Here is a 24,561-nt window from a genome sequence, read left to right on the forward strand (position 1 = left end):
AGTTGTAATAGCTATGTTAATATTTGTCCCCTAATTTTATCAATTCCGTCATTTCTTGGTTTGTTCGCTTGACTGCTTTTTCTCCTAGTTATGAGTTATATTTTCTTACTTCTTTGTATGTCCAGTACTTTTGATTAAGTTGCTGAATGCTGCGTTTTGTTGTATTTCTTTAATGGCTATTGGACTTTTCTAGGCAGTTAAGTTGCTTATGGATCATTTTTGTTTTTTCGAGCTTGCTTTTATGTCAAATGCTCCCTGCACCCAGTGGATCTTTTAACTCTGGCTGGTGGTAACGGGGATGATTCCCAGCCCTGTGTAAGCTCCAGGAATCTGTCAGTTTATGTTCCCTAGTAATTATTCCTTTCTTTGAAGTTTTTTTGGCCATCCTTGTGGAACTTCACCCTATACGTGCATATGCGGATTGTTATTAAGCCAGAGTTTCCAGAGGCCCTTTTCCAGATTTCTGGAGCTTTCTCCAGGTAGCTTCCTCCTCTCCAGTACTCTGCCCCTCGTATTAGCTGCCTTGGCCTCTCTGCATTCCAGTCTGCCTCCTCAATTCAGGGAGACCTCTGGGATCTGTGTGTTCCCCTCCCTGTTCTGTGGCCCAGAAATGGCTTCTAGGCAGGGCATCACCTTGTTTGTTTCAGGGCTCACTGTCCTGTGCTGCCTGTTGTCGAATGTCTGAAAGCAGTTGTTCATATATTTTGCCAAGTTTCCTCATTGTTAACAGTGAGAGGTTAAGTCTGAACCTTGTTACTCTCTCAAAAATGAAAGCACGAATCCAATGCATCATGCTTTTTGATATGAAAAAGGGTCATAAAACAATTTCCAACAAAAATGGTAGCAGGAAAGAGCTATATATATAAATTACAAAGCACTATTCAAATAGTGCTTTATAGCTAATATAGCACTGGTTATTACTACAATCATATGATATCTTCATTTTAAAGAAGGAAGCCCAGTTTAAGAGCAATGATTGCATTGTATCAACTAGCACTTTCATTTAGTATAAATGCAGTGCTAGGTGGGAAACATTATCCTCCCTCTGCCATTTAAGAAATAGAAACACAGGAAAATTATTTACCTTCTCCATTGCCCTAGAATCAACTCTTTAAGTTCAGGAAACCATTAAAAAGTATTTTCTGCTGCCAAACCTAATATTCTTAACTGTCTGCAAACAAAAGCTAAAAATCCTCCTATTTATTATGAAACTAAAAAAAAACTGGGGCCAAAAGTTTCCAGCTGCCCTTCAATAAACTTTTTTTGAATGCCCTGGTTTGAAAGTAAGTACTGTGGATGATGATTCTTACCTTTGACATTTCAGAGTTTGCCAGACTGGTGGAAGAGTTCCGAAGCTTTGGATTGAAGCTTATGCAGTCAGTCAGTGGCCACAGCCATGGCACGTTTGAATGGATTGACAGCATGTTAGTTCGGGCCCTGAAGTCTGGAGACTGGCTTCTGATGGACAATGTTAACTTCTGCAAGTAAGAACCTCATGCCCAATTGCAAGTGGGCCTGATTGAGATGGTGGAAGCGCTGGCATTTTTAATCCATGGTTTTTCTTAACTAGAAACATGACCTCAGCCATATTCTGCAGGTTTTCTCTGGGGTAGTAGTTGGCCATTAGATAGCTGCCAGATTTCAATTCTGGATGATAGTTTTGCACTAAACTGAAAGCTAGCAAAATCGAATTACTCTCCAAGCAATATCCTTTAAGTTAGGCTTTTTTATTTAACAGCTCTCAGTTCAGTGTGAAATCTTCCTTTTGTTAGGGTCATTCTTAATTGCATATTTTTGAAGTGGAGGATCTGACAGGGCATTTAGTAAATGTGCATCAGTGATGGATTTCGCATGTATCAGTTTTGATGCTTAAGAAAGGAAAAGGGCAAACATGAAACAACTGAACATACACAGCTAGTGTAATAGAAGCCCCTACACATCTGATGAGGGCCTTCCTTCCTGGTGCTTCTTTCTGAATGGTTCAGATGGAAACCCAGTTACCTGTGAATGGATTTGATAATGTTGGAATGAGAGGGTATGGAAGAGAAAAGGGAGAGAGAAAGGGAGCATCGTTCAGGGGAGCTATCATTTTCTTTAATTTCATTTATTTTTTAAATGAATTATTATTATTATTTTTTGTATTCACTGTGTATTGAAGCTCTGGGCTCTGTGTGTTGGGGAGTGAAAAGGGAATCAACTCCTTAAAGAGATCGCAGTTCTGTATGACAGCATGACCTATGCTAAGTGGAAGACAGGGCCTAGGAACAGTAGGAGGCCCATGCAAGGAAAGCAGAGGTAATGCACTATGCTAGCTTGTCTACCTTTGAACTCTCTCTGCAGCCCATCAGTCCTGGATCGTTTGAATGCTTTGCTTGAGCCTGGAGGTGTCCTCACTGTTAGTGAACAAGGAATGATAGACGGATCCACTCCCACGATAACACCAAATCCTGATTTCAGGTATTTATGCCTCATAAGTGTCTGCCTAAGAATCTGGCAGCCTCGGCAATAAAGACAAACATTCAGTAGGACCTCCTAATATATTATATTCATACACGCACTCATTGATTCAGTTAACAAATATTTCATGATGATCTCCTATTTGCCAGGCACCACCAGGCTCTGGAATGCAGGAATAGATAAGAGAGATGAAGTCCCTGCCTGCATGTGGTTTTTAGGTTTTAGAGACAGGAGCAGACGAAAAACAAACTCATGAACAAGATAATTTTAAAGAATGGTTAGTTTTGTGAAAACCGTCTAACAAGTTGAGATAGAAAGTGATTGGTAGAGTATATTTCAGATTGGGGGCCAAGGAAGGTCCCTCAGAAAAGATCATGTTTTTCTGAGTGTGAGAAGTCATGGAACGATTTTAACCAAGGGAATGATGTGAGCTGATCTGTGGTTTTAAAATTTAAACTAGAAATGTGCTGTTCAATACAATAGCTCCTTGCCATTTAAATATGGCTATTCAAAGTCAATTAAATTAAAATTCAGTTTCTTGGTTACACTAGGCGTATTTTAAGTACTCAATAGTCACATGTGGTTGGTGGCAGCCATAGAACATTGTTATCATCAGAAAAGTTCCATTGGACAGCGTGGCTCTAACAACTTTGTGGAATAGGAACAGTAACTTGGGGTGGTGGTAAAGGGTAGAAGTGGGGTGGTGGTAAAGGGTAGAAGCAGGGAGACCAGTTACAAGCCTTTTGCTTGTCAGGCAAGAGATAATGATGGTTTAGACTGGACGATGGTGTGGGACTTGCTGTGGACTTGTGGGTTGAGAAAAAGACAGAGGAAGGATGACATCTAAGTTTTTGGCTTGAAGAAATTTTAGATGGGAGTGCCATTCATTGAGAGAGGAAAGACTGGCAAAGAAGCAGATTTGGTGCAGGGAGGGCCAGCAGGGAAACAGCAGTTCAGTTTTGGACTTAAGTGTGAGGTGTCAGATAGCCAGGTAGAGATGTTGATGGGCATCAGTTATATCAATCTGATGGTTTCAGGATAGTACACTACTCCTTATTTTGCTCTCTGTAGGTGAGTTAGAAAGATGAATTAATTAGCAGTGCATTATCTGGGGAATATCTGAGAGTAAGATTTTTAAGGCTTTGAAAGTTCTCAGATAGCATTAAAGTTGCATTTGATATATGGTATATAGTTCTTAGGAAAGTAGGCTTAGAGGAATGCTTTAGTGATGCATTTTGGAGGTAGAAGAATATGCGTGAAGGCAGCACACTTTGAGTTAGTGATGTCTTGATAAACAACCCAAGGATTTAGCTACCGATTTGCCCTCACCAGTGGTTGCTGACCAGCACCATTGGTTGCACTGGGATTTTAATTTATTTTCTTTGAATTGCTGTTACTAGGCTTTTTCTCTCAATGGATCCTGTTCATGGAGAAATATCCCGAGCTATGAGGAATCGTGGACTTGAAATCTATGTTTCAGGAGAAGGGGATGGGAACATCCCAGATGACCTGGATTTGAAAGTTCTCCTGCACAGCTTTGGGTTGGTGGGGGATAGTGTGTGTGACATCCTCTTGGCTCTACACAGAGAGACCCGAGACGCTGTTATAGGTGAGGTGTTTTATTCACTTCTGGGCCTCTGCAGAGTTTTAATCCTGTAGAAATTTATGTTATTCCATTTGAGTGCTGGTCCCAAGATTCTTACATATAGTGTGCATTGAAATAGAAATTACCAAGAAAACCTGTTAAAAATGTAGGGGTTCAGTCACCTCCTTCCCTTCAGGAGATTGGATTCAGCGGGTCTGAGTGAGGCACAGCTGCTCTTTAGGTGGTTCTGAGGCTTGTGGTCAATGGCCCACACTTAGAGGAATAGTGCTTTCGGTACTGAGATTCATGAAGTTTGCCCCTCGTATTCTAGGATCCTCTCTGAGCCTCTTGAAGGGGAAATAAAGAAAAAAACTTCAAGTTGTTTAAAACAGACAGGTGTGACTTCTAAATGTTCAAATATATGAGAAAGAGCAATGATAATAATTGAGTAACTACTGGGTGTTAGGTACAATGCTGGTTGTTTACTTAGTCCCTACATCTGTCTGTAAGGCCTGTATTTCCATTTTACAGATAATGCTCAGAGAGGTTGAGTAACTTTTCAAAGACATTCAGTTGTGACAGCTGGGATTTACAAGTTGTTCTGTTGGATTTCAAAGCCCATGATCCTTTATGAGGTCATGTTCATTTTGCCACCTTCCGTGTCTGTCAGCATTAGATATACATGCTCAGGGTTTACCATGCTTGTAGATGAGTCACCTGGTCACTTCCCCATGATATGCTGTAGACAGAGAAAGAGAAGGAAAGAGAGAGGACAGAAGTGAAGTAATAACATTCCCACAAGTCCATTGTGCCATAGGGAGAATGTAGAGTTCATTTAGTAGGATTTCTAAAATCAGAATCTGGGTGGGATTGAATGGAAGGAGGTCTGATTTGAGGATAGAATTTATTGATTTTCATTGGTGATTTTGCAGACTCTATTGCTCATAGAAGGCAATATTTCTTTCTTTATAGGTTCTCCAACATCTTCTATGTCAACTCTAATTCAGACAGCTTTACTCATTGTCCAGTATCTGCAGCGAGGGTTAAGTTTAGAAAGAGCTTTTTCTGAAGCATGCAGGGAAATCTACGTCTGTTCCCAGCATTCCCCAGCAAACCGGAAGGTACTATAAGGTGTTTAAACTGCTATCTAAGGTGTAATACCCTGCATTGTTGAGTAGGAGGAAATTATTTCTGAGATGGCAACTTTAATGGTGTAAGAGTCAACCACTGCAACTTTGCTCTAATACAATCTGGTATTCAGAAATAGCTTAAATGTAAATATTCCTTCCATGAAACTTACCTGTCATCAGAAAAAGTAGAACTTGTAGTATATGACATTGAAAAATGTGCATGAGGATTATTGCAAGATGATCACCTGGGACCAAAAATGATTGTTTCTCTGTCTGCTAGTTTTTTGTTAATAGCATTTAGATTTTGATACCTGTATACCATGTGTTTTCATCTCCTGCCAGCTTGTGCAGGCATTACTGGAGAAACATATTGCTTCTCTGCGAGCATCTGAAACCTGGGGTCACTCCATTCTTGCCATGGGATTGTGGCCAGACTCTCTGCCCTCAGTTCTGTTTACTACTGAAGATTCTCACCTGTCTGTGGTCCGAAGTGATGGACAGATCTTGGCATATTGCCTCAACAGGCTGAGCATGAAAACCAGCAGTTGGGCAAGGTCAGCAGAAGCTTGAACTAGTGTGTCTCTTTGTCATCTTGACTCGTTTTGTCTTTGCTGTTAGTGACCATGATCCAACACATTCAACCAGAATGTTATGTGTTCTTTTATTATCGAATCTCTTAGTTTCACTTTCATTGTGGTATCACTCACTATTTATTATTAATTAGTTATGTGATGTGTTTAACTGCCTTCCTTGGCAGGGGAACTCATCTTTTCCCCATTACCTCTTGATCCAATATCTGTAAGATAATCTTCTTGGTTCCTTCAAATGCAAACTAAAAGGCTATTCTAGTACTAACTTTGCCCATTCCGCTGAATTTCAGGATTCAGCCTCTTACCTTGCAAGACTTGGAGAAAATAATGCAGTCCTCCAACCCTGAGAACCTGAAATTCAGTGCAGTTGAAGTGGATACTCACTGGATCGATGAACCAGATGTTCTGGCCATGGCTGTTAAATTGCTCATAGAAAGAGCAAGCAATCAGGATTGGATGCTTAGAGTTAAATGGCTTTATCATTTAGCTAAGAATGTACCACAGGGGCTTGGTGAGTAGAAAAGCTTAACTTGTATATTGAGGGAATATATGTGCATTTAACTGTTTTAGTGCCTCAGCATCTTTATTCTGAGATTACACTGTTAAAATTACATCTGAGAGATCTCATAGCGATGAATTTGTGACCCAGTGTTATTATTTTCTGTTTAAAAAAAAAAAAAAAAATCAAGAAACAAGTCTGCCCTTAAAAACGTGTCACAAGAAAAACTTCATAATCCTTTGCATTTCAGGGTCTGTTCATCTTTTTATCAAATCCAAAAGGAAAATGTACTATATTAATGTTACTTTTCATTTTTTGAACACACTGCTTTTTTGTAGTAATATTGCTGTGCTGTACAACCATTCTGTCTGTAAGGTATTGCTTTTGGTAAACCCAGTTTCCCTAAAGGTGTATTCGATTTTTTTTCTCATGTTTTTTTCCAGCTGCATTTGATTTAATCTTATTTTAGTTCCAGTGCTCCAAGTTATCTCTCTTGTTTTCTTTGTACTTTTTTTCCTTCTAAGAGGAATGAAAACAACAGAAACCTTACCTGTGCCATAGAGGTAGAGGACATGGAATTTGTTGGTAGAAATTTTTGACTAAAGTAATTGAGTTTACATGAGCCTTTCTACTCCATGAGAACTTGTAGATAAGCCGGTGAATGTGTATATTTACTGACACATGTGGTGGTCTGTACAGATACGTGATTCATGTACATATTCTTAACTGTGCTGTCTGGTGTAATAGCCACTAGCCACAGGTGGCAACTAAAATTTAAATATAAATTAATTCAAATTAAGTAGAATACAAAATTCAACCCCTTAGTCATACTAACCACATTTCAAGTAGTCACTAATCACAAGTGCTTGAGGCTCTATGATAGCAAAGCTCTAGAACGTTTTCATCATTGCAGAAAGTTGGATTGGACAGTGCTGCTTGAGATATTGACATTTGCTTCTCTTTCCCCTCCACAGAGTCAATACAGATTCATTTGGAAGCCAGTGCTGCATCTCTCAGGAATTTTTACTCAAATTCTCTCTCAGCTGGTATCAGTAATGTCATCAAAATATTACAACCAAATATAACAGGTACTGTACCTACTTTTGCTATTTCTAGCTCTCAGCACTGTTGAGGAAATGTGTCCATTGAATTCCATGGGAAAAAGACCTGTGAGAGTTCCCATGGTAACAGACAGTATTTGATGAAAGCTCAGGGTATCTATCCAGATGGAAATTCCGCTTCTTTGCTTGAAATGATCTGTTTGTCCTCCAGCTTCTGAAAGAGGCTTATGGTACACAATAGAGTGGGAAGAAGGTAGGAGTTCACAAACTGGCTTCTTGATTTTGTCCACATCATTCACACTCCTGCCCAACTTTGAAAAGTGTGGGGATTAAACTCAGAGGTCCATTCTACTTACAACATTCTGTGGTTTATTAGTACTGTTAACAGGAAGAGTTTTAAACCATGAGTTATTTGACTTGAAGGGAAAAGTATACAGGATCAATTTTTTTCCAAAAATATAAAGCCTTAATGACAAAGTTATAAAACCAAAATAAAAGAAATAGATATCCAAACTATCTAATCAAATGAGGTATTCAGATTTCTTTTTTTTTTAGTGAAGAGTGAGAGAGCAAACTTATTTGCTAGAACAAAATAACATAAAGTTGATTGAATGAATATGGTATTAATAAGTACAGGGTTGTCTTCACAGAACCACGTTTATCTTCCTCTTCTTTCAGTATGTTCAAATGTTGATCAAAATATGCAGTTAGCTGTTTGGTTTGGAAAAAATATGCGTGATGCTTTTGCTGCTAATTGCCTTATGCACACTAAATATAATGAGTTAAATAGTTGAGAAGATATCAAACAATAGAGAAAACTGTTATGGTTGTCAGCTTGTGGCTGAACTAAATCATGACTTTCCATTTATGAAAGGATTGTGATCTTTGGCTACACAGACTGGAGTTTAGAGTAGCAGGTGCCCTTTTTGGCAGATACCTCTTGTCCATTGTTGGGACACATTAGCTCTACCTTTGTCTTTCTGTACACTTGTGTAGGTGTGTCTGTCTTACTGGGTATTGGAGTATGGGCTCCCTCCTTAACCTGCCTTGCTGTTCACAGGAGGTTCTCGTCAGTCTACTATATGGTAGATGTTTTTTTTTAACTTAGAATGTACCACCAAACTGTCATGCCCAGCTACCATTGTTTTTGTCTTGCCTTCCCACTCAGTTTTTCATAGTCTTTGGAGAGCGTCAGAGTCTCCTCACTGCTGCTCTGTTTACAGAAGTATTAATTTTGAGCCAAAAGAGCACGAGGCAGCAGCCGAAGCTGTATCCTGTGATGGTAAAGAAATGACTTTTAAGCTAACTATAATTTTGAATTGTTTTTCTTACTGAAAGCATATGAGAAGGATATGCATTCATTCCTTTTCTGCCATGTAAGTTACTTTTTTCATGGTTAATGGTAACAGTTTTGGTAAACTTACAGATTCTTTTCAGACCAAGAGTAGGACCTGAGCAGTTTGAATGCCTTGGTGGGAATACTTATATTCTAGCAAGATTACTTTTCAGTTCTCCAATAGAATGAATTTTCAGGACTAGTAGATATTTTGCATTTAGAAAAGAAATAGCATAAAAACTGTTGACCCTATTGTGCTGATAGCATGTGCTGAAACACACAGTCTTTCCCTGTTTTCACTTTTTCCCCTTCAGGACTCAATGTGATCAAAGTAAAATAGCACTCAACTGAAACTTGCCAGAATTTTACTCCCAAGATCTGTTTTGTTTTTTAAACTAGATGAATTTGTGGTCCCTTTGGACCCCCGATGGAATATGCAGGCTTTGGACATCATTAGAAATTCGATGGACTTTGACCCACAAACGGACCAGCCTGAGCAGCTGTTTGCCCTTTTAGAGTCTGTTGCAAACAAGTAGGTGAAGCCTGCTGATCTGGGCACAGTTTTCCTCACTGTACATTATGGTTTCACAGGTTACAACTTTTCTAACTCTTATCAAATACACTTTATGTGCATTTAATTTTGTGTACCTCAGAAGTGATGTGGTATTAAACTTGATTGCCATCATCACCACTTTTTTCCTGCATGCTCTTTGTTCAGTGAAATAATTCTGACTGTGATAACAGAAGGCATGTAAATTTTGCAGGTTCTTAATATTTTAATAGGGTGCTTTGATAGATATGCTATTGTAGCATTAATGGATTTATTATAAAATTAAGCTTTTATCATAGGATAGTCATGTTTCTTACTTTTTTCTGTTTATGACTTCAGCAGCTCCTCTCACATTCACCTACTCATTCTCTTGCATGCCCTTTCCTCAGCCATCTATCTGTCCGTATCATTTCCCATCTTCAAATGTCAAAGACACGTATAGAACCTGCATACTTACATACACACTCATATATAAATTTACAAAATTGCCATATAAGGCTTGTCTTTCCTCATCCTTTAATGACCAGTATTTTTTAAATTGAAACAAATATAACTTTGTAATTGAAGTGTAACAGGCAAAGTGAACCCACCCATGTGGTGTGTACTAGCACCCCATAGGCTCCCTTGTGCCCCTTCCTAGTAACTCCCCCTTCCTTCCCAGGTAACTTTTAATACTGCAGGTTAGTTTTAGGATAGTCAGTTGTAAGAGAGCAATGTGCAATTTAGCAGATCAAGGTAAAGCAGCAGAGTGAGGCCTGGCAATCCACCCAGACTCAGGTATCTCCCGCCATCTGTCCCCCTCCTCCAGTCTTTGTTGTCATCACTTTCACCTCCATTTCTCTAGTTCAGAATTTGCAGAGGCAGGGAAGGAGTGGCACTATTGAAAGATACTGATGTTCCAAGGGTCCCCAGGATTCAGCAGGTAGATGGTGTGGTTGGAAAGCATTATTAACTGATGCCTGTTTGTTTTGTTCTTTAACCTCATTCTAGAACAATCATATATCTTGACCGGGAAAAACGGATTTTTACAGAAGCAACTTTGGTTTCTGTTGGCGGCAAAAAGTTAAGAAATAGTGTTTTAAGAATGTCCTTTGAATTCCATAAAGGTAAGAACATTTTACCTTGCTGTTCTTTGATTAAGCATCTGATTGTACAATGTTGCTAAAGTTGAGAGACATATTCAGCAGCTGCTGCCATTTTACTGATGCCTTTTGATTTGCTTGGCCTAGTTCTAAAGTGTGTTGCCTTGCTTAATAGCAATGACTGACATTTACTGAGCACTTACTCTCTGCCAGGCACTGAACCAAATACTTCACATGTGCTTGATCTCTATTTTTTACAGCAACCCTATGCAGTAGGTAATATCATCACCCCCTTATTATGAATGGGGAAAGGGAGGCACAAGGATCAGGTTACATCTTCAGCAAGTAACAGAATCATAGCTTGAAACCTGGATGTGTGAGCTCTGAAAGTACATGTTTACAAACATCCAGTTGTGGGTTCTCTTCTTCTCCCTCCTTTATTTTTTTAAATTGAAGATAACTGTGCTTATTATAAAAAATTCAAACTATAAAGAAGTACAAAAATTGAAAAAGTCTGTCCTTGCAACAACTGTTTATATCTTGTCTGTCTTTGGTAGCTATCCATCCAAACATATATACATGTAGTTTTCACTTTGTATTTAAATCAAGACTTCTACGAAATATGCATTATTGTGCTATAATTCTATTTTTTCTTTAAGACATTATGAACATCTAGATATACATGCCTTATCCGTTAAATTTAATAATAGTAGGCAAAGAATTGGTTTTTGAGTTTGTTACCTCTGACAACAAAATAGAAATGGACCTTTGTACTGGGGATAAACTTAAGTTCCAGATTTCAGTTTCTTTTGAAAATGTTCAGAGATTAAATTAAATCTGATGGAATGTTTTTATTTTATTTATGCCAATTCTAAGATCCAGAGAGCTACCACAGCCTGCCCCATGAAATCGTGGTCAATCTTGCTGCCTTTTTCGAACTTTGTGATGCACTAATCCTTCTCTGGGTACAGTCCTCCCAGGAGATGGTGTCTGATGCCCGTCTCAAGGAGGTGAGAACATGGACTTTTATTTTAAACAACATGAACTTTTATCTTAGCACAAAACTCTTAGGGGCAAGACTGACTTCAGGGATGGTATTTGTCCAATATTATTTGAGAAATTTAACTGTTCTTAACCGTTTTAAATATACACATAATATATTTTAAAGCTTTATTGAGGTATAATTCACATGTAACAAACTGCATATATTTAAAATGTTCACCTATGAAACCATTACCACTTGAAGACAGTGAGCAGATCTGTCACCCATTCATTTCCTTATGCCTCTTTATATTTTCTCCCTTTCTATGTCCCCACCCCCCAACCAGGAAGCCATTGAGCTGTATTCTGTTAATATAGATTAATTTGCATTTTCTAGCATTTTATATGACAGGAATCATGCAGTGTATATACTTTGGCTTCTTTCATTTAACATAGTTATTTTGAGATTCATCCATATTGTTTTGTGCATCAATAGATAATTACTTTTTATTTGCTGAGTAGTATTCCATTGTATTGGCATAATACAATTGGTTTATCTATTCACCTGTTGATGGACAATTTGGATTTTAACAGTTATATTTTAATTCACTTAAGTCCTCTTAGATATCATTGTCACATATGGGTTAAATTGTGTTTTCATTCTATATTATTCAGTAGACCAGAGTAGCAACTCTTAAACTTTTTGGTCTCAGGATTCCTTTACAATCTTAAAAATTATCAAAATCCCAAAGATCTTTTGTTTATGTGGTTATATTTATCAATATTTACCATATTAAAAATTAAAACAAATTTAAAAAAATTATTGATTTGTTAAAAATGTAATATCAAATTATATCACATTATACCATATATTACCATTTCATGTTAATATGTATGGCATTTTTTAATGAAAAAATAATGATTTTCCATAACAAAAATTAGCGAGGAGGTACTGCTCTACCTTTTTCCAAGTCTCTTTTTTAACTTTTTTATTGTAATGTAACAAATATACAACTCGTACCTTCCCATTTAACTGTATTCACCTGTACAATTCAGTAGTATTAATTATATTCACTGTTGTGCTGCCATCACCACTAGCTATTACCCCTACTTTTTTATCACTTCAAATAGAAACTCTTCACCCATTAAGCTATAATTCTCTCTTCCTGTGCCCACCCCCACCCCTGGTAACCTATAAACTACTGTCTCCATGAAGTTATTTTTGCAAATCTCTTTAATGTTTGGCTTCGTGGAAGAAAGCTGGATTCTCACATCTCTTCTGCATACAGTCTATTGCCATGTGTTGTTTAGGTTGAAGTTTGTGGAGAAAATCTGACGTTACACAGTTATGAGGTAGGGAAAGGGAGGAATATTTTAATAACCATTTCATATAATTGTGAATATTCTTATTTGATGTTAAATCAAAATTCGACAAGTGTTAGTTTCATAAAGCTCATTTGTAGTATAGAATCTGAAAAATTATCACTGAATTTCTCATGCATTAAAATCTGTTGGTTGCTTCATTAATTTTATCATCTGCCAAATGCCCAGTTTGTTGTCTTTCTTTTTTTTGTACCATCAGTGCAAATGTCAGCACATTGAAAAAGGCATGTATCATAATATTATGAAATTAGCTTTGACCTTAAGGAACCCCAAAAAGGAACCACTAATCTAGGGAATACTTTGCTATAAAAATACATTTCCTGGAACAGCAGTTTTGGAGGACTCACATTAACTCATTTGCATTTCAAAGCTACATTAATCATTACACTTAAAAATGCTTAAAATGGCACATTTTCTGTTATATTTGCTAGCATAATTTTTTAAACCACCTTAATCAAGTTAGTATATTATAGATCAACGAAACAAAAAAGAAAGTTCAAAACTAGGTATTCATATATGTAGATAATGGGGAAAAATAGTCTGTTCAACAAATGGTGCTGGAACAACTAGATGTCCATATAAAGTAAAAATTAGCTCTTACCCCTACCTCACATTATATATAAAAATTGCTTTAAAATGTAATGTAAACCTACATATAAAAGATAAAACTGAACTGCCTAAAAGAAAACATAAGAAAATTTTTACAACTTCAGGTTAGGCAAAGATTTCTTAGGACTTTTCATGAAAGAAAAAGTGATTAAATTAAACTTCAGCAGAATTAAAAACTTCTTAGACAGCATTAAGAAAATGAAAGCACTGGGAGAAACTATTTACAAAGCATGTGTAAATTATATAAACTAATAATACAACAAACAACCTTATAACATGAGAAAGAGCTTTGAATAGATGTTTCACAGATGGTAAATGAATGCTGAGTAAGAACTTGAGAAATTGCAGCATCCTCAGTTATCAACGAGATGCAAATTGAAACTATAGCCGGGTACCACCCACTATAATGACTAAAATTAAAATACTAAGAATAGCAAGAATGCAAAGATATGAAAAACTGGAACTCTCCTACATTGCTGGTTGGAATACAAAATAATGCAGCTGCTTTGTAAGACAATTTAGCAGTTTCTTTAAAAATTTACATACACACACAGGGAAGTATTGTGTTCAAGAATATGATATATACAGTCTACTCTTAAATGTCTAGAAAATAGATAAGTAGACGTGGATGGATGGATGGATAGATGGACAGAATGATACAGCAAATGTGGCAAAATGTTAAAAGTTGGCTCTGGGTATCTGTTTGGGTAGATATGCTGGAGTTCTCTGCATGGGTTTCGTATTATTTTTGAAACTGTCCTGCAAGTTCAAAATTATATCAGTATGAAAAGTTTAAAAAGTTACTTGTATACTTACCATATGACCCAGGAATTCCATTTTCTCTAAGGTTATAGCTCTGTACCAGGAGAAAAGATCTGTGCTTTCTCTGCCTTATTGTTCCTACAAATATTCTAGTCTAATGCTAGACCTTCCATGTCTTTATGTTGGGTATTAATTAACAAATGATGTCTTTATTGGGTATCTTTTACTGGAGATATTTGTGAGCAGTTTTGCTTTACTTTATTTTTAGATTTTGGGTTGTGTGCTGTGGCGGGACCGGTTTTGGACTGTGGCTGATACAGTAAAAGTGGATGCTCCAGGCTTGGCCCTGCTGGCCCTTCATTGGCACTGGGTTTTAAAACATTTGGTCCATCAGATTCCCCAACTCCTGATGAATCATGAAAACAAGTAAGACTCAAATTTAGAGTAATAGTGAAAATTTATCTGCAGTATTGATGATAAACAGAAGAGGGGTTGGAATTGAAAGTATGTTTCTTCTTGCTTTACTTTGGTTTATTCCCTTGCCATATTGGTGAATGTAAATAAAATATAAAATGTAAATGACTTCTGTTACTATCCAGCCTTTCTTCCTTTCCTTACTTTCCTTCTGTTTTTTTTTTTTTTTTCCTCCTTCTTTAAAGATATTACAATGAGGTTCAGACCGTTTCAGAACATATTCAGAATTGCTTGGGGAGCCCAACTGGTGACTTCACTGGTATAAAGAAGTTGCAAAAGTTCCTGGGACGACCATTTCCTTTTAAGGTACACCTGGAAGCATGTAGTAAATTCAGATATTTGACTGTTTCTTTTGAAGTGCTCTTGGATCTTGTGAACTGACATTTAAGTAGACTCATCCTTGCTTACAAATTTAACTCTTAGTTGTTACATGTGTACTATTAACTGATTTGTTAAATGTTGTCATTTTACTTTTTTCCGGGCCTGTTAAGGTTGGGTACAGTTTTAATTTTAAAATTTCCCCAGAGCAATAGAATAAAGAAACCCTATGTTTTCTAGAAGCATTAAGGAAATATCTTAAATTTCTTCTCAGATGTGTATATAGGCTGCTAAAAATTAAAAAAAAAACAACAACCCACATTTCTCCTCTATTATAGACTCTCCTGGGTTTTATTATTTCAGGACAAACTGCTGGTGGAGTGTTTTTCACAATTGAAAGTCCTTAACAAAGCCCTCGCCATCAAGGAGCGGATGCCTGCCCTTGGTGAGAGTGGATGGCGGGAAGACATTAGTCGTCTCCAAATGGCTGCGTCTGAGTGGACATTCAAGAAAAGTCTCTTGCAGACCTGGGGCTTTCTCCTCAGAGCTAATATTCTGGAAGATGTTGACCCAGGTAATATATTCTGGAGTTTGGCCAGTTGACCCAGGTAATATATTCTGGAGTTTGGCCTGTAATAAGTTTTTCCTCTCTATTTTTTTTTTTTTTTTGTGTGTGGATATTCTATAATTACCATTAAATAAATGCCAGGCACAGGGCTGAGCTTCACATATATTATTTCATTCAGTCATTAGAATCTTTCAGGTCTTAATATCAGCAGGTGACAGATGAGATACCCAAAGCCCAGGTTAAGTAACTTGGTCACAGACACATAGCTGGCTGTTGGGCATCTTGAGCCTGCACTGTTGATCGCTGCACTATAATATGGATGTGTCTTTTTGTTCAGATGAATTAAAGAATCTTGTGAATGCTCAGTGTGTAGAACTGCAAGCTAAAGGAATTCCCCTTGGTTTTCCGGAGAAGAAGCCCAGTGACGCTGCCTCCCTGTCCCAGCCAGACTTCACCACCTTGATCCAACTCACCAGAAGTGTTCAGCTGTGGCCCGCAATGGAGTACCTGGCTGTGCTTTGGCAGTACAAAGTGACTGCTGATTTTATGACTCAGGCTTGTCTGAGAAGGTACGTTGTTCTAGTTTGCTAATGCTGCCGGAATGCAAAACACCAGAGTTGGATTGGCTTTTATAAAAGGGGGTTTATTTGGTTACACAGTTACAGTCTTAAGGCCATAAAGTGTCCAAGGTAACACATCAGCAATCGGGTACCTTCACTGGAGGATGGCCAATGGTGTCCGGAAAACCTCTGTTAGCTGGGAAGGCACGTGGCTGGTGTCTGCTCCAAAGTTCTGGTTTCAAAATGGCTTTCTCCCAGGGTGTTCCTCTCTAGGCTGCAGTTCCTCAAAAACTTCATTCTTAGTTACATTTGGGATATTTGTCCTCTCTCAGCTTCTCAGGAGCAAGAGTCTGCTTTCAATGGCTGTCTTCAAACTGTCTCTCATCTGCAGCTCCTGTGCTTTCTTCAAAGTGGCCCTCTTGGCTATAGCAGCTTTCTCCTTCTGTCTGATCTTTTTTTTTTTTTTTTTTTTTTTTTTTTTTTTTTTTTTTTTTTTTTTAATTATTTCAAGAAATATTTATTGAGTTCTATTTGTCAAGTGCTAGGTTACAGTGGTAAATTAATTATTTTCTTAATTTACATTTCTTCAATTAGTGAAGTTGAGCTTCTTATGCCATATTGGTCATTGTTCTTACAAAATTGAAGAATTGACTGAAAATTGGTTGATCAAAGATGCTCTTTGCCTCTTGATATTGTTCTGATTTCTTATTTGTATGAGTTCTTGAGGTATTTAGAGATGTATATCAGGTGGTATGAATTTCTCATTTTGTTGTTTCTGATTGTTTATAGTGTTTGGAACCTAGAGCTCTTGCTTTTTTTTTTTTTTAAATTTTTTGTTGCAGTATAGCATACATACAGTAAAGGATACAAAATCTGAAGTGTACAACTAGAATATTTTTTGAATTATATATATGTAAACACTACTCAAATCAAGATATAGTTCCAATATCCTGGAAGGTAGAGCCCTTGCCTTTTTTTTTTTTTTTTTTTTTTTAAATCATCATTTTATTGAGATATATTCACATACCACGCAGTCATACAAAACAAATTGTACTTTCGATTGTCCACAGTACCATTACATAGTTGTACATTCATCACCCAAATCAATCCCTGACACCTTCATTAGCACACACACACAAATAACAAGAATAATAATTAGAGTGAAAAAGAGCAACCGAAGCAAAAAAGAACACTGGGTACCTTTGTCTGTCTGTTTCCCTCCCCTACCCCTCTACACATCCATCCACAAACTAGACAAAGTGGTGTTTGGTCCTTATGGCTTTCCCAATCCCACTGTCACCCCTCATAAGCTACATTTTTACACAACTGTCCTCGAGATTCATGGGTTCTGGGTTGCAGTTTGATAGTTTCAGGTATCCACCACCAGCTACCCCAATTCTTTAGAACCTAAAAAGGGTTGTCTAAAGTGTGCATAAGAGTGCCCACCAGAGTGACCTCTCGGCTCCTTTTGGAATCTCTCTGCCACTGAAGCTTATTTCATTTCCTTTCACATCCCCCTTTTGGTCAAGAAGATGTTCTCCGTCCCACGGTGCCAGGTCTACATTCCTCCCTGGGAGTCATATTCCACGTTGCCAGGGAGATTCACTTCCCTGGGTGTCTGATCCCACGTAGGGGGGAGGGCAGTGATTTCACCTTTCAAGTTGGCTTAGCCAGAGAGAGAGGGCCACATCTGAGCAACAAAGAGGCATTCAGGAGGAGACTCTTAGGCACAAATACAGGGAGGCCTAGCCTCTCCTCTGCAGCAACCGTCTTCCCAAGGGTAAAACTCATGGTAGAGGGCTCAACCCATCAAACCACCAGTCCCCTATGTCTGTGGTCATGTTAGCAACCATGGAGGTGGGGTAGGCGAATACCCCTGCATTCTCCACAGGCTCCTCAAGGGGGCACTACAATTTTTTTTTTTTTTTTTTTTTTCCCCTTGTTTGTCTTTTTTCTTTTTTTTCTTTTTTTTTTTAAACTTTCCCTTCTTTTTTCAAATCACCTGTATGAAAAAAAAAGTTAAAAAGAAAACAAACATACAATAAAAGAGCATTTCAAAGAGACCATAGCAAGGGAGTAAGAAAAAGACAACTAACCTAAGATAACTGCTTAACTTCCAACATGTTCCTACTTTACCCCAAGAAAGTTACATAATATAGCAACATTTCAGTGAACTTGTTCCTACTACAACCATCAGAAATTAACAGACCATAGTCATTTCTGGGCATCCCCAGAACGTTAAATAGCTTATCTGTTCTTCCTGGATTATTGTTCCCCCTTCCTTAATTGCTCTCTACTGCTAGTTCCCCTACATTCTACATTATAAACCATTTGTTTTACATTTTTCAAAGTTCACATTAGTGGTAGCATATAATATTTCTCTTTTTGTGCCTGGCTTATTTCGCTCAGCATTATGTCTTCAAGGTTCATCCATGTTGTCATATGTTTCACCAGATCGTTCCTTCTTACTGCCGCGTAGTATTCCATCGTGTGTATATACCACATTTTATTTATCCACTCATCTGTTGAAGGACATTTGGGTTGTTTCCATCTCTTGGCAATTGTGAATAATGCTGCTATGAACATTGGCGTGCAGATATCTGTTCGTGTCACTGCTTTCCGATCTTCCGGGTATATACCGAGGAGTGCAATCGCTGGATCGAATGGTAGCTCTATATCTAGTTTTCTAAGGAACTGCCAGACTGACTTCCAGAGTGGCTGAACCATTATACAGTCCCACCAACAATGAATAAGAGTTCCAATTTCTCCACATCCCCTCCAGCATTTGTAGTTTCCTGTTTGTTTAATGGCAGCCATTCTAACCGGTGTTAGATGGTATCTCATTGTGGTCTTAATTTGCATCTCTCTAATAGCTAGTGAAGCTGAACATTTTTTCATGTGTTTCTTGGTCATTTGTATTTCCTCTTCAGAGAACTGTCTTTTCATATCTTTTGCCCATTTTATAATTGGGCTGTCTGTACTATTGTCATTGAGTTGTAGGATTTCTTTGTATATGCAAGATATCAGTCTTTTGTCAGATACATGGTTTCCAAAAATTTTTTCCCATTGAGTTGGCTGCCTCTTTACCCTTTTGAGAAATTCCTTTGAGGTGCAGAAACTTCTAAGCTTGAGGAGTTCCCATTTATCTATTTTCTCTTTTGTTGCTTGTGCTTTGGGTGTAAAGTCTAGGAAGTGGCCTCCTAATACAAGGTCTTGAAGATGTTTTCCTACATTATCTTCTAGGAGTTTTATGGTACTTTCTTTTATATTGAGATCTTTGGTCCATTTTGAGTTAATTTTTGTGTAGGGGGTGAGGTAGGGGTCCTCTTTCATTCTTTTGGATATGGATATCCAACTCTCCCAGCCCCATTTGTTGAAAAGACCATTATGGCTCAGTTCGGTGACTTTGGGGGCCTTATCAAAGATCAGTCGGCCATAGATCTGAGGGTCTATCTCTGAATTCTCAATTCGATTCCATTGATCTATATGTCTGTCTTTGTGCCAGTACCATGCTGTCTTGGCAACTGTGGCTTTATAATAAGCTTCAAAGTCAGGGAGTGTAAGTCCTCCCACTTCGTTTTTCTTTTTTAGAGTGTCTTTAGCAATTCGAGGCATCTTCCCTTTCCAAATAAATTTGATAACTAGCTTTTCCAAGTCTGCAAAGTAGGTTGTTGGAATTTTGATTGGGATTGCATTGAATCTGTAGATGAGTTTGGGTAGAATTGACATCTTAATGACATTTAGCCTTCCTATCCATGAACATGGAATATTTTTCCATCTTTTAAGGTCCCCTTCTATTTCTTTTAGTAGAGTTATGTAGTTTTCTTTGTATAGGTCTTTTACATCTTTGGTTAAGTTGATTCCTAGGTACTTGATTTTTTTAGTTGCTATTGAAAATGGTATCTTTTTCTTGAGTGTCTCTTCAGTTTGTTCATTTCTAGCATATAGAAACATTACTGACTTATGTGCATTAATCTTGTATCCCGCTACTTTGCTAAATTTGTTTATTAGCTCTAGTAGGTGTATCGTTGATTTCTCAGGGTTTTCTAGATATAAGATCATATCATCTGCAAACAATGACAGTTTTACTTCTTCTTTTCCAATTTGGATGCCTTTTATTTCTTTGTCTTGCCGGATTGCCCTGGCTAGCACTTCCAGCACAATGTTGAATAACAGTGGTGACAGCGGGCATCCTTGTCTTGTTCCTGATCTTAGAGGGAAGGCTTTCAGTCTCTCACCATTGAGTACTATGCTGGCTGTGGGTTTTTCATATATGCTCTTTATCATGTTGAGGAAGTTTCCTTCAATTCCTCCCTTTTGAAGTGTTTTTATCAAAAAGGGATGTTGGATTTTGTCAAATGCTTTTTCAGCATCTATTGAGATGATCAATTGATTTTTCCCTTTCGAGTTTTTAATGTGTTGTAATACATTGATTGTTTTTCTGATGTTGAACCATCCTTGCATGCCTGGAATGAACCCCACTTGGTCATGGTGTATGATTTTTTTAATGTGTCTTTGGATTCGATTTGCAAGTATTTTGTTGAGGATTTTTGCATCTATATTCATTAGGGAGATTGGCCGGTAGTTTTCCTTTTTTGTAGCATCTTTGCCTGGTTTTGGTATTAGATTGATGTTAGCTTCATAAAATGAGTTAGGTAGTGTTCCATTTTTTTCAATGTTTTGAAAGAGTTTGAGTAAGATTGGTGTCAGTTCTTTCTGGAAAGTTTGGTAGAATTCCCCTGTGAAGCCATCTGGCCCTGGGCATTTATTTGTGGGAAGATTTTTGATGACTGATTGGATCTCTTTGCTTGTGATGGGTTGGTTGAGGTCTTCTATTTCTTCTCTGGTCAGTCTAGGTTGTTCATATGTTTCCAGGAAATTGTCCATTTCTTCTACATTATCCAGTTTGTTGCCATACAGTTGTTCATAATATCCTCTTATAATTTTTTTAATTTCTTCAGGATCTGCAGTTATGTCACCTTTTTCATTCATTATTTTGTTTATATGGGTCTTCTCTCTTTTTGATTTTGTCAGTCTAGCTAGGGGCTTGTCAATCTTGTTGATCTTCTCAAAGAACCAACTTTTGGTGATATTTATCCTTTCTATTGTTTTTTTGTTCTCTATGTCATTTATTTCTGCTTTAATCCTTGTTATTTCTTTTCTTCTACTTGGTTTAGGATTGGTTTGCTGTTCATTTTCTAGCTTCTTCAGTTGATCCATTAGTTCTTTGATTTTGGCTCTTTCTTCCTTTTTAATATATGCGTTTAGTGCTATAAATTTCCCTCTTAGCACTGCTTTTGCTGCATCCCATAGGTTTTGGTATGTTGTGTTCTCATTTTCATTCGTCTCTATATATTTAGCAATTTCTCTTGCTATTTCTTCTTTAACCCACTGATTGTTTAGGAGTGTGTTGTTTAACCTCCAGGTATTTGTGAATTTTCTAAGTCTCTGATGGTTATTGACTTCTAATTGTATTCCATTGTGGTCAGAGAATGTGCTTTGAATGATTTCAATCTTTTTAAATTTATTGAGGCTTGTTTTATGTCCCAGCATATGATCTATTCTGGAGAAAGTTCCGTGAGCACTAGAAAAGTATGTGTATCCTGGTGATTTGGGATGTAATGTCCTGTAGATGTCTGTTAAATCTAATTCATTTATCAGATTGTTTAGGTTTTCAATTTCCTTATTGGTCTTCTGTCTGGTTGATCTATCTATAGGAGAGAGTGATGTGTTGAAGTCTCCCACAATTATTGTGGAAACATCAATTGCTTCCTTTAGTTTTGCCAATGTTTCTCTCATGTATTTTGTGGCACCTTGATTGGGTGCATAGACATTTACGATTGTTATTTCTTCTTGCTGAATTGCCCCTTTTATTAGTATGTAGTGGCCTTCTTTGTCTCTCAAAACATCCCTGCATTTGAAGTCTATTTTATCTGAGATTAATATTGCTACACCTGCTTTCTTTTGGCTGTAGCTTGCATGAAATATTTTTTTCCATCCTTTCACTTTCAATTTCTTTGTGTCCCTGTGTCTAAGATGAGTCTCTTGTATGCAACATATTGATGGTTCATTTTTTTTGATCCATTCTGCGAATCTATATCTTTTAATTGGGGAGTTTAATCCATTTACATTCAACGTTAAAACCGTGAAGGCATTTCTTGAATCGGCCATCTTATCCTTTGGATTATGTTTGCCATATTTTTCCCTCTCTCTATTAATATCCTTTATTGTACCCATACCGAATCTCTTTAGTACTGAACCTTTCTCCAAGTCTCTCTGTCCTGTCTTTGTTTCTCTGTCTGTAGGGCTCCCTTTAGTATCTCCAGTAGGGCAGGTCTCTTGTTAGCAAATTCTCTCAGCATTTCTTTGTCTGTGAAAAATTTAAGCTCTCCCTCAAATTTGAAGGAGAGCTTTGCTGGATAAAGTATTCTTGGCTGGAAATTCCTCTCTCTCAGAATTTTAAATATATCGTGCCATTGCCTTCTCGCCTCCATGGTGGCTGCTGAGTAGTCACTACTTAGTCTTATGCTGTTTCCTTTGTATGTGGTGAATTGCTTTTCTCTTGCTGCTTTCAGAACTTGCTCCTTCTCTTCTATGTTTGACAGTGTGATCAGTATATGTCTCGGAGTGGGTTTTTTTTGGATTTATTCTATTTGGAGTTCGCTGAGCATTTATGATTTGTGTATTTATGTTGTTTAGAAGATTTGGGAAGTTTTCCCCAACAATTTCTTTGAATACTCTTCCTAGACCTTTACCCTTTTCTTCCCCTTCTGGGACACCAATGAGTCTTATATTCGGACGCTTCATATTATCTATCATATCCCTGAGGTCCATTTTGAGTTTTTCAATTTTTTTCCCCATTCTTTCTTTTATGCTTTCATTTTCCATTCTGTCATCTTCCAGGTCACTGATTCGTTGTTCAACTTCCTCTAGTCTTGTACTATGAGTGTCCAGAATCTTTTTAATTTGGTCAACAGTTTCTTTAATTTCCATAAGATCATCCATTTTTTTATTTAGTCTTGCAATGTCTTCTTTATGCTCTTCTAGGGTCTTCTTGATTTCCTTCATATCCCGTACTAGGGTCTCATTGTTCATCTTTAGTTCTTTGAGTAGCTGCTCTAGGTGTGTCTCTTCTGGTCTTTTGATTTGGGTGCTTGGGCTTGGGTTATCCATATCGTCTGGTTTTTTCATATGCTTTATAATTTTCTGTTGTTTTTGGCCTCGTGGCATTTGCTGTCCTTGATAGGGTTCTTTTAGGGTTTGTAGACCAGTTGAAGTCCTTATCTCTAATTTATCAGATCTACAGCTTCGTGGAGTACACTTTCTCTAACTAACCAGCAGGTGGCGTCCACGAGCCACCTGTTCTCCACAAGCCAGATCTCCCCTGCTTAGCCTTTTTGGTGAGTGGGGGAGTGAGTCTTGTGGGGCCCAATTGGTGTCCCAAGCTTGCGTGTGTAGTTGGTGTTGCCTGCCCTGTATGTGGGGCGTGTTTCTGGGCAGTCGGGGAGGGGGGGTGGCCCTAACAATCAAATCTCCCTGATGATCCTAGAGTTTTAAAGCTACTGCAATAGTCTAATCCTTCAGTTCAGTCCTGCCACAGTTTGTCTCTGCCACTGACCCACAAGTCTTTGGTATTGGCGTATGGCTCCTGAGACTTGCAAGTGGGCCCCTCTTCCAGGCTGTGCACCCCGGGTCCTCTGTTGAGGGATGACTGTGCTATGTCACAGGTGAGTGCCGTCCCCCCAGGGCAGTTCTGGGCTGCTGGGCTGTGTTGGGAGGCTCCCAGTCTGCTCAAATGATGGCTGAATGGGGCTCTGTTAATTCACACTGCTCCCCCTTCCCAGCTCTGGGACATTCAGCTGAGGTTGCAGGGAAGGCTAATGTCCACGCCCAGTTTTGTGGTGTGTGCCTGTTATTTGAAGCACTTCCGTCACACTGGGTTGTCTGGGGCAGCTCTGGGCTATGGGGCTGGCGATGGGCAGGAGTGTTTCCTGTCCACCAGGATGGTGGCTGTGAGCGGACACCCCCCTTTTCTTGGGAAGTTGTGTTGTTTAGTGAATTTTCTCAGCCACTGGATTATTGCCTTTTGTCTCAGAGCTCTCTTATTTCTGCTCTTGACTTGACGTGCCCAAATTTCAATTCTTTGAAGCTTTCTGTATTGAGCTTCTTAGAGTAATTGTTTTAGAAAAAGCAAAAAGGATTTAAAAAAAACAAACAAACAAAAAAAAAAAAAAACGGCCCTCCTCAGAGATCTAATGGGTTATTGAAATGCTAATAGACAAAGCAACCAGGGCCATTAAGGAAAGGTGCCCTGGGCAGAGAGATCAGCCTTGCTTCGGGATTTGCATATGCGCCTCAAGGCCTGATCTCCGCCCTTCCCCTTTCTGTGTTCACCAGAACTCCAAAAATCCTCTGCTTTTACTTTGGAGCTTCTCGTGTTGTTTTCCTTCTATGCCCGTCTCCTCTCTGCTGGGCTGGCTGCTCTCAGAGTCTCTGGTGTCTGGCCTCAGTCTATCTATGGTTGGAGTTTGAATCAGTAGAATGAGTTTCCGATGAGAGCAGCCACTGCAATTCTCCCTTCTCCTTCCTGGAGCTGACAGTCCCTCCTCCCCCGGG

The 24,561-nt window shown here is 38.2% G+C and overlaps 1 protein-coding gene across 2 annotated transcripts in view; it reads left to right on the forward strand.

The window, feature by feature from the left end:
* The window catches only part of MDN1 (midasin AAA ATPase 1), a 197,052-nt gene that overhangs the window by 117,214 nt on the left and 55,277 nt on the right, over positions 1-24,561 (forward strand). For both annotated transcript variants that reach the window (XM_037843494.1, XM_037843495.1), the window contains exons 44-57: positions 1,325-1,484; positions 2,341-2,457; positions 3,858-4,066; positions 5,015-5,163; positions 5,515-5,726; positions 6,053-6,273; positions 7,236-7,349; positions 9,058-9,190; positions 10,199-10,314; positions 11,167-11,300; positions 14,294-14,451; positions 14,685-14,805; positions 15,181-15,391; positions 15,723-15,954. In XM_037843494.1, coding sequence (XP_037699422.1) covers positions 1,325-1,484; positions 2,341-2,457; positions 3,858-4,066; positions 5,015-5,163; positions 5,515-5,726; positions 6,053-6,273; positions 7,236-7,349; positions 9,058-9,190; positions 10,199-10,314; positions 11,167-11,300; positions 14,294-14,451; positions 14,685-14,805; positions 15,181-15,391; positions 15,723-15,954 — 2,287 coding nt within the window. The remainder of the gene's footprint in view (positions 1-1,324; positions 1,485-2,340; positions 2,458-3,857; positions 4,067-5,014; positions 5,164-5,514; positions 5,727-6,052; positions 6,274-7,235; positions 7,350-9,057; positions 9,191-10,198; positions 10,315-11,166; positions 11,301-14,293; positions 14,452-14,684; positions 14,806-15,180; positions 15,392-15,722; positions 15,955-24,561) is intronic.

The sequence above is a fragment of the Choloepus didactylus genome, chromosome 7 (assembly GCF_015220235.1).
Source record: "Choloepus didactylus isolate mChoDid1 chromosome 7, mChoDid1.pri, whole genome shotgun sequence".
Taxonomy (NCBI): Eukaryota; Metazoa; Chordata; class Mammalia; order Pilosa; family Megalonychidae; genus Choloepus; species Choloepus didactylus.